The sequence below is a fragment of the Pelobates fuscus genome, chromosome 5, assembly GCF_036172605.1.
Source record: "Pelobates fuscus isolate aPelFus1 chromosome 5, aPelFus1.pri, whole genome shotgun sequence".
Taxonomy (NCBI): domain Eukaryota; kingdom Metazoa; phylum Chordata; class Amphibia; order Anura; family Pelobatidae; genus Pelobates; species Pelobates fuscus.
The window spans coordinates 297,668,241-297,681,570 of NC_086321.1; the positions used below are offsets into that span (position 1 = coordinate 297,668,241).

Here is a 13,330-nt window from a genome sequence, read left to right on the forward strand (position 1 = left end):
CGTAAGGGATTCACGAAGTATTAATAGTTTTTCGGGGGTAAGAACTGGCAGGTAAAATTTTTTGTCAAAATTCTGCCATTTGTTGGTCTGACTTTTGCGACTCAGGTAAATTATATGTTTCATAATATGAACTGAAAGCCGTGCCGATCTGAATGGGAGAAAGACAAGAAGATCCCTCATATGTAATCTGTTTCATTTGGTTTCTTTGATTTAGAGCTTTTAATTTATTTGTTAAAGCACTCCCTACTCTGATTATTTGAATAATACCAATGTTGTTTCAGGTATGTTAGTGAATTATTTGTCTGTTTTTTTATTCTTTCTGAATTAATACTATTTGGTTATGGGAATCATTTGTGGGATGACGTTTATTTGTTGTCTCCAGTCCGGGAGGAGAATGTAGATATCATTCATTGTTTTACCTTGTCTTTTTAAAAAAATATGCACCCTGCTTTATCAGATATCCCCTGAGAAAACAATTAATAGAACACCAGAACGTGGCGTCAGATACTGCATCATTAATTTTCTCTAAGGAACATTTCAGCAGCTTTCAACAAAATTTTTTTTGCTGCTTTCAGATAGTAAAATGGGAGTTGTTTAGTGTCCATTTGGAACAAATCTTATACTGTGGGTTGTTTTTAAGAGTCAGGGGCATGATCCGACCAACTTATATTAACAATTTGTGAGCTTAAGCAGCATTCTAGAAAATCAATCTGGGAATATGAATCGTGAGGATTAGAATAGAAGGTATTGGGTACGCCAAATATCGTATAGGTTATGTTTAGAGATAGAAGTAGCAAAGGCATTAGCTGTGTCCGTATTTTCTGATTAGATTTATTTTCTTTAACTAATTTTTTTTTATCTAGATCATAAGAGCTTATGCAGTTCATACCCCATCCTTATATATAAGGAAGCCCTTTGAAAACTAATCAACTGTTTTCATTATGGATTCTAAAAATGAAACTGGATGATCTGAGGGTGCATGTAGGTTTACTAAAGTAAATGTGTTATTTTACGTATTAATATGAGGTCTCTCTTATAAGATTGATATATTCAAATATAACTCTATAGGTAATTATTATTGCCACTCCCAGTTTCTTTTTTCCCTGGAAAGATGATGTAAAGATGTTAGGATATTTACAGTATTTCCATAAGCCATTATCTATTTCTTTCCAGTGGGTTTCCTGTATAAAAGCAATATCGATCTGATGTCTAGTTAGAAGACCTAACAAACAGGTGCTTTTAAAGGGGGAATTCAATCCTTGAGTTTATAGTAACGAATTTTATTCACATCTAACCCCATTCTCCCCCTCCCATCAGCCACCAGCATACTACCATGACAAGAACTTCCTGCAACCCTTTAAGTGTTATAATGTATAGCATTCAGTTCACATGGTCTACTGGATTAGCTGAATAAATGTATTGTTGCAGTTATGCAATGCTGTTAATATATTTCAAGGACTACTAAAGTCACACAGATCACTTGATCGCAATAAAATTGCCTTTTAGTTTTAACCCTACAGTATAAAACATTGCAGTTTTAGAAACTGCAATGTTCATATTACAGGGTTAAAGGGACACTATAATCACCAAAACAACTACAGCTTTTTGTTTTTCCGGTGAGTATAGGAAGTCCCTGCAGCCTTTTTGATGTAAACACTGCCTTGTCAGTGTCTCTGCATGGAGACATTGAACTTTCCCCATAGAGATGCATAGATTCATCTCTCCCTGCCCCCGTCCCACCTACTTGACGATCTCAGCCAATCCAATTCTTTTCCTGCTTCTCTTCTGCCCCAAGTGTGTGTGTGTATGTGTATATGTATGTATATATATATATATATATATATTACACATATAGATATACACACACACACACACACACAACACATGCAGATACACACACTGTGTGCCAATATTTGTATCTGTGTATTTTTGTATGTGTATCAGTTAGACTATATGTCTTCTATACAGTGACACATGCAGATGCACAAACACTGACACATACAGATGTACAGGCACAGACAATGCCACACATATACAAACATTATCAAACCAACATTGATTTTTTTGATTGGGTAACTAAAATTATAGATATGGGTGGTGCAGTAGACCGTTATCAGTGGGGTACCTCAGGGATCTGTACTGGGATCCATTCTCTTTATTATTTTTATTAGTGATATTGCAGAATGTTGTGATGGTAAGGTATGTATTTTTGCTAATGATACGAAGATTTGCACAGGGTTGATGTTCCAGGATGTATAAGCCAAATGGCAAATTATTTAGGTAAACTAGAAAAATGGTCAGAGCTGTGACAACTGATATTTAAAGGACCACTCTAGTGCCAGGAAAACACTCGTTTTCCTGGCACTAGAGTACCCTGAGGGTGCCCCCACCCTCAGGGACCCCCTCCCGCCGGGCTCTGGAGAGAGGAAGGGGTTAAACTTACCTCTTTTTCCAGCGCCGGGCGGGGAGCTTTCCTCCTCCTCTCCATCTTGATCGCGACGTCATCGGCTGAATGCGCATGCGCGGCAGGAGCCACGCTCGCATTCAGCCGGTCGCATAGGAAAGCATTTACAATGCTTTCCTATGGACGCTTGCGTGCTCTCACTGTGATTTTCACAGTGAGAAGCACGCAAGCGCCTCTAGCGGCTGTCAATGAGACAGCCACTAGAGGATTTGGAGGCTGGATTAACCCTCATTATAAACATAGCAGTTTCTCTGAAACTGCTATGTTTATAAAAAAAAGGGTTAATCCTAGAGGTACCTGGCACCCAGACCACTTCATTAAGTTGAAGTCGTCTGGGTGCCTAGAGTGGTCCTTTAACGTGGATAAGTGCAAGATAATGCATCTTGGCTGTAAAAACCCAAGGGCATAGTAGAGAATATTTAATACACTTAACCTCGACATCTGAGGAAAGGGATTTAGGGGTAATTATTTCAGATGACTTAAAGTTGGGCAGACAATGTAACAGAGCAGCAGGACATACTAGCAGAATGCTTGGTTGTATAGGGAGAGGTATTAGCAGTAGAAAGAGGGAAGTGCTCATGCCATTGTACAGAACACTGGTGAGATCTCACTTGGAGTATTGTACACAGTACTGGAGGCTGTATCTTCAGAAGGATATTGATACTTTGGAAAGCGTTCTGAGAAGGGCTACTAAACTGGTTCATGGATTGCAGGATAAAACTTACAACAAAAGGTTAAAGGATCTTAACATGTATAGCTTGGATAAAAAAAACAAGACGAGGGGGGGGGAGAGGGGGTAGGTGTAGGTATTTAAATTATGAAAAACCACAATAAGAGGACATAGGCCTAAATTAGAGAGGCAAAGATTTAAAAATGATTTTAGAAATTATTACTTTACAGAGATGGTAGTAGATGCATGGAATAGCCTTCCAGCTGAAGTGGTAGAGGTTAACAAAGTGAGTGCGTTTATGCATGTGTGGTATATGTATAAGGCTATCCTAGAGATAAGATAAGGCCAGGAACAAATGAAAGTACCGTATATACTCGAGTATAAGCAGAGTTTTTCAGCACATTTTTTGTGCTGAAAAACCCCAACTCGGCTTATACTCGAGTCAATGTCTGTATTATGGCAATTTACATTGCCATAATACAGACTGGGGGCTGGCAGCGAGCGCTTACCTCTCCTGCAGCTCCTGTCAGCTCCCTTCTCCTCCGCGGCGGTCCGTTCAGCACCTCTGACAGCTCCCAGTGTAAATCTCGCGAGAACCGCGGGGTCATAGTGCGAGACTTACAGTGTGAGCTGACAGAGGAGCTGCACGGACCGGCGCGGAGGAGAAGGGAGCTGACAGGAGCTGCAGGAGAGGTAAGTGCTCTCTGACAGCTCCCCTCCCCCCCACTGAACTGCCAATGCCACTGGACCACCAGGGAGTGAGAGCCCTCCTCCCTGCTTGATACATGGGGGGACGAAAAAATAAATAAAATAAAATCTTAAAAATAATATTATTAAAAAAATAATAAAAAAAAAAAAATATAACAAAAGAAAATTACAATTATTATAATTAAAAAATAATAAAAATGCCCACCCCCCACCAAGGCTCTGCATTACAAACACACGCACTGCACACATACACACACACACACACACGCACTGCACTCATACATACACACACACACACGCACACGCACTGCACTCATACATACACACACACACACACACTGCACTCATACATACACACACACACACTGCACTCATACATACACACACACACACTGCACTCATACACACACACACTGCACTCATACATACACACACACACACACACTGCACTCATACATACACACACACACACACACTGCACTCATACATACACACACACACACTGCACTCATACATACACACACACACACGCACTGCACTCATACATACACACACACACGCACTGCACTCATACACACACACACACACACACTGCACTCATACACACACACACACACGCACTGCACTCATACATACACACACACACGCACTGCACTCATACATACACACACACACGCACTGCACTCATACATACACACACACACACACACGCACTGCACTCATACATACACACACACACACGCACTGCACTCATACATACACACACACACGCACTGCACTCATACACACACACACACGCACTGCACTCATACACACACACACACGCACTGCACTCATACACACACACACACACGCACTGTACTCATACACACACACACGCACTGCACTCATACACACACACACACTGCACTGCACTCATACACACGCACTGCACTCATACATACACACACACGCACTGCACTCATACATACACACACACGCACTGCACTCATACATACACACACACACACTGCACTCATACATACACACACACGCACTGCACTCATACATACACACACACACACACACTGCACTCATACATACCGCGGGGTCATAGTGCGAGACTTACAGTGTGAGCTGACAGAGGAGCTGCACAGACCGGCGCGGAGGAGAAGGGAGCTGACAGGAGCTGCAGGAGAGGTAAGTGCTCTCTGACAGCTCCCCTCCCCCCCACTGAACTGCCAATGCCACTGGACCACCAGGGAGTGAGAGCCCTCCTCCCTGCTTGATACATGGGGGGACGAAAAAATAAATAAAATAAAATCTTAAAAATAATATTATTAAAAAAATAATAAAAAAAAAAAATATAACAAAAGAAAATTACAATTATTATAATTAAAAAATAATAAAAATGCCCACCCCCCACCAAGGCTCTGCATTACAAACACACGCACTGCACACATACATACACACACACACACGCACTGCACTCATACATACACACACACACACTGCACTCATACATACACACACACACACTGCACTCATACATACACACACACACACTGCACTCATACATACACACACACACACTGCACTCATACACACACACACTGCACTCATACATACACACACACACACTGCACTCATACATACACACACACACACACACTGCACTCATACATACACACACACACTGCACTCATACATACACACACACACACGCACTGCACTCATACATACACACACACACGCACTGCACTCATACATACACACACACACACGCACTGCACTCATACATACACACACACACACGCACTGCACTCATACATACACGCACTGCACTCATACACACACACACACACACACACACACTGCACTCATACACACACACACACACGCACTGCACTCATACATACACACACACACACACACGCACTGCACTCATACATACACACACACACGCACTGCACTCATACATACACACACACACACACGCACTGCACTCATACATACACACACACACGCACTGCACTCATACATACACACACACACACGCACTGCACTCATACATACACACTGCACTCATACATACACACACACACTGCACTCATACACACACACACACACGCACTGCACTCATACACACACACACACGCACTGCACTCATACACACACACACACGCACTGTACTCATACACACACACACGCACTGCACTCATACACACACACACTGCACTGCACTCATACACACGCACTGCACTCATACATACACACACACGCACTGCACTCATACATACACACACACACACACTGCACTCATACATACACACACGCACTGCACTCATACATACACACACACACACGGTACTCATACACACACACACACGGTACTCATACACACACACATGCACTGCACTCATACACACACACGCACTGCACTCATACACACACACACACGCACTGCACTCATACACACACACACACACGCACTGCACTCATACACACACACACGCACTGCACTCATACACACACACACGCACTGCACTCATACACACACGCACTGCACTCATACTGCACTCATACACACACACACGCACTGCACTCATACACACACACACGCACTGCACTCACACTGCACTCATACACACGCACTGCACTCATACACACACGCACTGCATTCATTATATACACACACTGTAAATAAAAATTCTATTAATATAATTTTTTTAGGATCTAATTTTATTTAGAAATTTACCAGTAGCTGCTGCATTACCCACCCTAGTCTTATACTCGAGTCAATAAGTTTTCCCAGTTTTTTGGGGTAAAATTAGGGGCCTCGGCTTATATTCGGGTCGGCATACTCGAGTATATACGGTATTTCGAGAATTGGGCAGACTAGATGGCCAAACGGTTCTTATCTACTATCACATTCGGTTTCTGTGTTTTTACGACATACTGATACACACTGCCACACATGCAGATACACATGTGCAGGCACACTGATACAGACACTGCCACGCATCCAGATGTACAGGCACACATATGCCAACACTGCCACACATGCAGATACAAATACACAGATGCAAACACTGCCACACATACAGATACAAATACACAGATAATACACACACGCACTTGAACTATTGATCCAAGAATAAATCTGACTGCCATTCTGGGGTCAAGAAGGATTTTTTTTTCCTAGTTTGTTGCAAAATTGGAAGTGCTTTTAGCCTTCTTTTGGATCAACAGCAAAAACAAATGTGAGGAAGGCTGAACTTTATCGACTCTTTTCAGCTATGTAACTGTTCTCATTTTTACCTAAAATCAATTTGTAGTAAGTCTTTATTAAAAATTCAGACATCTATTGATCTTATTAGAAGCTGTGGATATTTCCATGTACGAAGTCATTGTTCAGTTATTGCCCAGACACCAGCAATAAGCTTTCCCACCATCTATTCCTTGTAATCCTGCTTAACATTAAAGTGCTACAGATACAAAACAGACAATCAACAAATATTTTTTTCATGTTTTATTATTAAATACACGCAGCCCAGTACAGATAAAATATACACCTAAAAACAAAACTACCCCAAGTGGACAGAGGAACACCCTTAAAAGGTCCGTGCAATTGGAGGGAAACCCAAAAGTTTGGATAAGACGTGCCCTTCAGTAGATGACCTCATAGACTGTGGCTTTCTTGTCTCCAGAACCTGTGACGATGAACTGGTCATCAGTGGATACATCGCAGCTCAGAACAGACGAAGATTCTTTTGACTGCAAGAAGAGAAAAATTATATAATAAAAAACTCTGAGAATAGGAAATTTACATCAACACATATATATATATATTGCTGTACAGCTCGAGTGGAGAATAAGTGAAATACTCATACAACAAATAAAAGTGACAGAGGGAGAATGAGATAAAGATAAGGTATACAGAAAAAAAATATATGAAATAAAAAGAAAATTCTGAAAAGAATGTTATAGCCCATATATTGACTGTCATGTCACTTATCTTGCTATGGCTCACCCTCACCTGAAATATGCTGGCACCATATGGTGTTCTCCAGGCATTCAGCAAGTTGTCCTTCCCAGTACTCACAAACCATTTACCTGAAAAGGCAACACAAGCAATGTTACATAAAGCAAACATCTCAATTACCAGCAGTAGTAGCAAACAGCAATATTTTAAAAGTAACCTTTAATATCCTTAAAGGAACACAAAAACAAGCAAAAAAATAAATAAAGAAACCTGCCTATAAAACATCAAGACCTATTACATTCTCTTATCCGATATGACCCCCGGTGAGATCAATCATGATGACCACTGGTCCAATCAGATGCTTTTAACAGACACCAATGAGGGCACGTGTACTAAATACTAAGATCTATGATAAGCATTAGCCAAATACGGTGTGTGATAAAGCCAAACGTGAAATCCTTTGAAAATCTGATAGCCATTAGAGGCATTTTCTCAGCCGAATGCAGACATTGCCGTTTCTCAGGATTGGCAATGTTTTACATTGTAAGAGAAAATATGCATCATCTACGCACCAAAACCACTATATGAACAGGACCATTTCACAACATTATACACACACACACTCTTAAATCAAGACATGTTTCTTTTCTTAACAAAATGCAATACTATCAAGTGTGGCTATATGCTATATATTCCAAAGTGTGTGCACTTGCTATTTCACTGTTATGGAATTGTAGGAACTACTTTGCCTACAATTTGTATATATTCCTGCTTGCAATAGCATGATATGAATTAATTTTCATAAAGTGCAATTTTATGGATGACAAGCTACCACTGAAAGTCTGACACAAAACCCTTTCCACAGGAGAATTTCTGAACACATGCATGACTGAATGTGTACAAGCACTGCACATTCTTATAGAATGGAAAAATAAATAAAATGTTTTTAGCTGCCTATTTCTTGTACACCAGCTCCTATTCACCTGCATCAGTAGGTCAACATTGTCTTGAAGTGAGTCAGAAGCTGTGAGCACATATGCAAAGCAGAACAGAACTATTGCTGATGAAGTCTTGCATTTTACATGCGTGGAACATTCATCAAGGGTATGAGGTTACTGCATAATACTGTAAGACACAATCACCCTCCCACGCGTGACGACTAACTGTTGGATTTATCACATAGTTTCAGTTCACATACCCCTTAAGTTAACGTTGGTACAAATCCGGGTTTACCACCATTTTTCAAATTTTAATATTTGCTAAATGACGTACCACATGAAGCAAACTGCAGTGACAGGACACAGCTCTCATGAAGATGTAGCTGATATTTGTCAGGCTTAGAAACATGTAACACTTCAACATTGCTGCTCTCCATGCCCACAGCCAGCCACTCGCCTGTAGGACAGTATCCAAGAGAGAAAATCTGCAAAAATGGATAAGAAAATGTTGGACAAATCATTTTTAGTACGCTTTTCTACACATTCCAATAGTTTCTCTCTTCTGCAACCTCCTCCTTTCAGCTTCGTAAACCAGTAATCAACTAAAGATCTGATATGAGTTATGGTTTTCCCTTAAAACAAAAGACCACCAGCAACAAACCTTTTAACAGTGATATCTCATGCTACTGTGCAGATATGCAAGGATGCATGCAGGTGTATGGCTCCTGTGTGGAATGGCCAAATGTGAATGCACACTATGTATGAAAGATGCTGGTACTTAAAAGGACACTAACCACCAGAAGTGCTACAGCTTAAAGGACCACTCTAGTGCCAGGAAAACATACTCGTTTTCCTGGCACTAGAGTGCCCTGAGGGTGCCCCCACCCTCAGGGTCCCCCTCCCGCCCGGCTTTGGAAAGGGGAAAAGGGGTAAAACTTACCTTTTTCCAGCGCTGGGCGGGGAGCTCTCCTCCTCCTCCTCCTCTCCGCCCCGTCGGCTGAATGCGCACGCGCGGCAAGAGCTGCGCACGCATTCAGCCGGTCGCAAAGGAAAGCATTTATAATGCTTTCCTATGGACGCTTGCGTGCTCTCACTGTGATTTTCACAGTGAGAATCACGCAAGCGCCTCTAGCGGCTGTCAATGAGACAGCCACTAGAGGATTAGGGGGAAGGCTTAACCAATTTATAAACATAGCAGTTTCTCTGAAATTGCTATGTTTATAAATAATTGTGTTAACCCTAGCTGGACCTGGCACCCAGACCACTTCATTAAGCTGAAGTGGTCTGGGTGCCTAGAGTGGTCCTTTAACCCCTTAAGGACACATGACATGTGTGACATGTCATGATTCCCTTTTATTCCAGAAGTTTGGTCCTTAAGGGGTTAATGCAGTGGTTCTAGTGCAAAGAGTCTGTTCCTGCAGCCTCAGCAATGAAAACACTGCCTTTTCCAAACATTGCTTCCTATGGATGCCTCTAATGTCCGTCACTCATACAGCCATTAGGGGATCTTCCTGGAGCAGTCCTGCAATCTTTGGTGGACAGATGTTCAGAATCTTCACACTCAGCATGAAGACACTGAGCATAAACTCCTCAGAGATGGATTTAGCCAATGCATCTGTACGAGGATATGCAGACTGGCACAACTCAGCGATTGCCCCCATGATGCTTCCCTATGGGATGTAGCAAGCAGCAGTGTTGAGACCAGTGCGGCGTGGTACTATTTTAAGGGAAACCAGTAACTAAATTGTTAGTAAAACATCTATAAAAGGTCTATGCGAATATACAAGATGTATAGTTGAGGGGCCTGATAATTACTTCTTCTGCACTTATACTGAAGTTTAAAATAAAATTTAGAAGAGTGATTAACTCAAAAGAACACTTGATCTTCAACATGGAAATTGTAGAAATCCTACACCTTCTTTTGCAAATACAGTGAAAAAAAAAAGGATGCATCTATTAAGTGAATTGGATTACGAGAATCAGGTTCTCTTTTTTGGCATCTACGTACCTGAGAGTTGAAGTCATGCTGTTGGAGTTGTCGGCCCTCCCTCAAGTCCCAGCAACGCACAGTGTTATCCAGACCTCCAGTCCAAAGTTTGGTACCATCGTGAGAAATATCTATACAACTGGCACCATCTGTGTGGCCCTGAAACTGCCTAAGAAGAAAACGGGTAGAATGCAAAAAGACTCAATATTTTATGTTCCAATTTTATTGCAGTTGTAATTTTAGGTACATACAACCCAGAGTCCATCGTTGCAGTTAATAATTAACCATGCATTATTCATGGATTTCAAGAGCGAACATGTATTCCTTACACTGTAGGTCTTAACCATTTAGGTGCTGCCCCTCTTACCTGCGGTGAGAAAGGTGGTGATTTTACTAGCCTTCTTCCAGCACCATGTAGGTCCGATTTTAGCCAATCCAATAATTTAGCATAAGGCCTCACCAATCATCAGATTAATTGCATCAGGAACTGCCACTGGAGGTGCCCCTAGGAATCAATGTAACCACTGCCTTTTCTTTGAAAATGCAATGTTTACATTAAAATACCCTGAAGGATAGTCTGTAAACAATACAACTACATTGAGCTGTAGTTGTTCTGGTGACAATAGTGTCTCTTTAATGCATAGCAGTCATGAGTTGATTGTCTGAACTAATACTAGAAATGAAACACAGTCTATCCTGACTATCTGCATTCTAATGGTACCTATTGCATCACCATTTGTGTCTCTTACCTGACAAGAGTCTGGTTCTGAAGATCCCAAACAACAATGTTACCATCAGAGCAGCAGGAGAAGCAAACCTTGGCATCTGGGCTAATAGCAAGGGCATAACAAGCTGGTGCTGAGGAAGTAAGCTCTGCCTTTATCCTGGGAGTTGGTGATGCCAAATCCCATATGGACAGTGTGCTCGCCTCTCCTCCAACAATCAGGCTGCGTCCATCCGGAAGGAGCTTGCAGGAGCGTATGTAATTATCCCTGTTCTGGTAAAGGATGTGCAATGATAAAAACATTAAGCTCCTAAGGCATTCTTGTACTGTTTATTTTCTTTTACACTAAACACAATAAATAGTCCTTCCCAAGCTCTCACTTAAAGGGATTAAATGCAAGTTAATGACCTGGAAAAGCAGCACACTATTTCCTCCTCCCCTTTCTTTTTCCTCTCCGGTTGACAATTTCAGACCCCCTTGTTTATTTATAAATGTCTAAAATGCCATTAGCTTAACTCGGGGGCTTGTCAAATCCCAGGCAACCAGGAAATGTGTCATGGGATAAATTTCTGAGCTTGCTCAGACCCTGACGTAACTGGCTACCCGAGATTGTATGCAGGTAGTCGGCTCATGCAGGGTTGAGGAAGGCAGGCAGGCGGATGGTTGGCTTATTGAGAGCTGAGTGAGGCAGGCCTGTGTTCCCTTGCGCACCCTCTGGTGATGCCGGAAGTCGGAATATGACATAATTTCACCCCGCGTCACTAAACAGCACTCTAGGTAGTAGAGCAGTGAGATAACCGCAGCCCCACTGGACCCCAGGGAAAGCTAATCCACTCCAGAATTCACAAAGGGAGGGAGGCTGGGTGGATTTACAATAATAAAAGTAATGATGTGCGTGCGTGCCTGCCAACGCGTCAGTGCGTGCCTGCCAACGCGTCAGTGCGTGCCTGCCAACGCGTCAGTGCGTGCCTGCCAACGCGTCAGTGCGTGCCTGCCAACGCGTCAGTGCGTGCCTGCCAACGCGTCAGTGCGTGCCTGCCAACGCGTCAGTGCGTGCCTGCCAGCGCGTCAGTGCGTGCCTGCCAGCGCGTCAGTGCGTGCCTGCCAGCGCGTCAGTGCGTGCCTGCCAGCGCGTCAGTGCGTGCCTGCCAGCGCGTCAGTGCGTGCCTGCCAACGCGTCAGTGCGTGCCTGCCAGCGCGTCAGTGCGTGCGTGCGTGTGTGTCAATGAGTGAATGTGTGTGTGTCAATGAGTGAGTGTGTGTGTGTGTGTGTGTGTCAATGAGTGTGTGTGTGTCTCCACTAGTCTTCAATCATTTAAGAAGAGACTTAAAACCCATCTCTTCAGAAAAGCTTATGGCCTCCCAGAGTAAGCTCTACCTTACATACCTGTCTCTTGCTCTCTCCTATAACACAGTGCTTTACTCTCTCCTCCAGCTCTGCTTCACTCTCACCCTATTTGATTGATATTTCCTGTCCTAACGTGTCTTATAGACCACCTCCTAAAGACTGTAAGCTCGTTTGAGCAGGGTCCTCTTCAACCTATTGTTCCTGTAAGTTTTCTTGTAATTGTCCTATTTATAGTTGCATTCCCCCTCTCATAAAGCGCTACGGAATCTGTTGGCGCTATATAAATGGCAATAATATTAATATTAATGAGAGTGTGTCAATGAGTGAGAGAGTGTGTCAATGAGTGAGAGAGTGTGTCAATGAGTGAGAGAGTGTGTCAATGAGTGAGAGAGTGTGTCAATGAGTGAGAGAGTGTGTCAATGAGTGAGAGAGTGTGTCAATGAGTGAGAGAGTGTGTCAATGAGTGAGAGAGTGTGTCAATGAGTGAGAGAGTGTGTCAATGAGTGAGAGAGTGTGTCAATGAGTGA

The 13,330-nt window shown here is 42.5% G+C and overlaps 1 protein-coding gene across 4 annotated transcripts in view; it reads right to left on the reverse strand.

Moving 5' to 3' along the window:
• Nucleotides 1-7,338: 7,338 nt before the first annotated feature.
• Nucleotides 7,339-13,330, reverse strand: part of LOC134611529 (transducin-like enhancer protein 1) — an 87,562-nt gene continuing 81,570 nt past the window's right edge. For all 4 annotated transcript variants that reach the window (XM_063455483.1, XM_063455480.1, XM_063455482.1 and 1 more), the window contains exons 17-21: nucleotides 11,481-11,728; nucleotides 10,753-10,900; nucleotides 9,079-9,229; nucleotides 7,861-7,937; nucleotides 7,339-7,598 (exon numbers count right to left, since the gene is read on the reverse strand). In XM_063455483.1, the coding sequence (XP_063311553.1) occupies nucleotides 7,491-7,598; nucleotides 7,861-7,937; nucleotides 9,079-9,229; nucleotides 10,753-10,900; nucleotides 11,481-11,728 (732 nt within the window). In that variant the 3' untranslated portion in view covers nucleotides 7,339-7,490. The remainder of the gene's footprint in view (nucleotides 7,599-7,860; nucleotides 7,938-9,078; nucleotides 9,230-10,752; nucleotides 10,901-11,480; nucleotides 11,729-13,330) is intronic.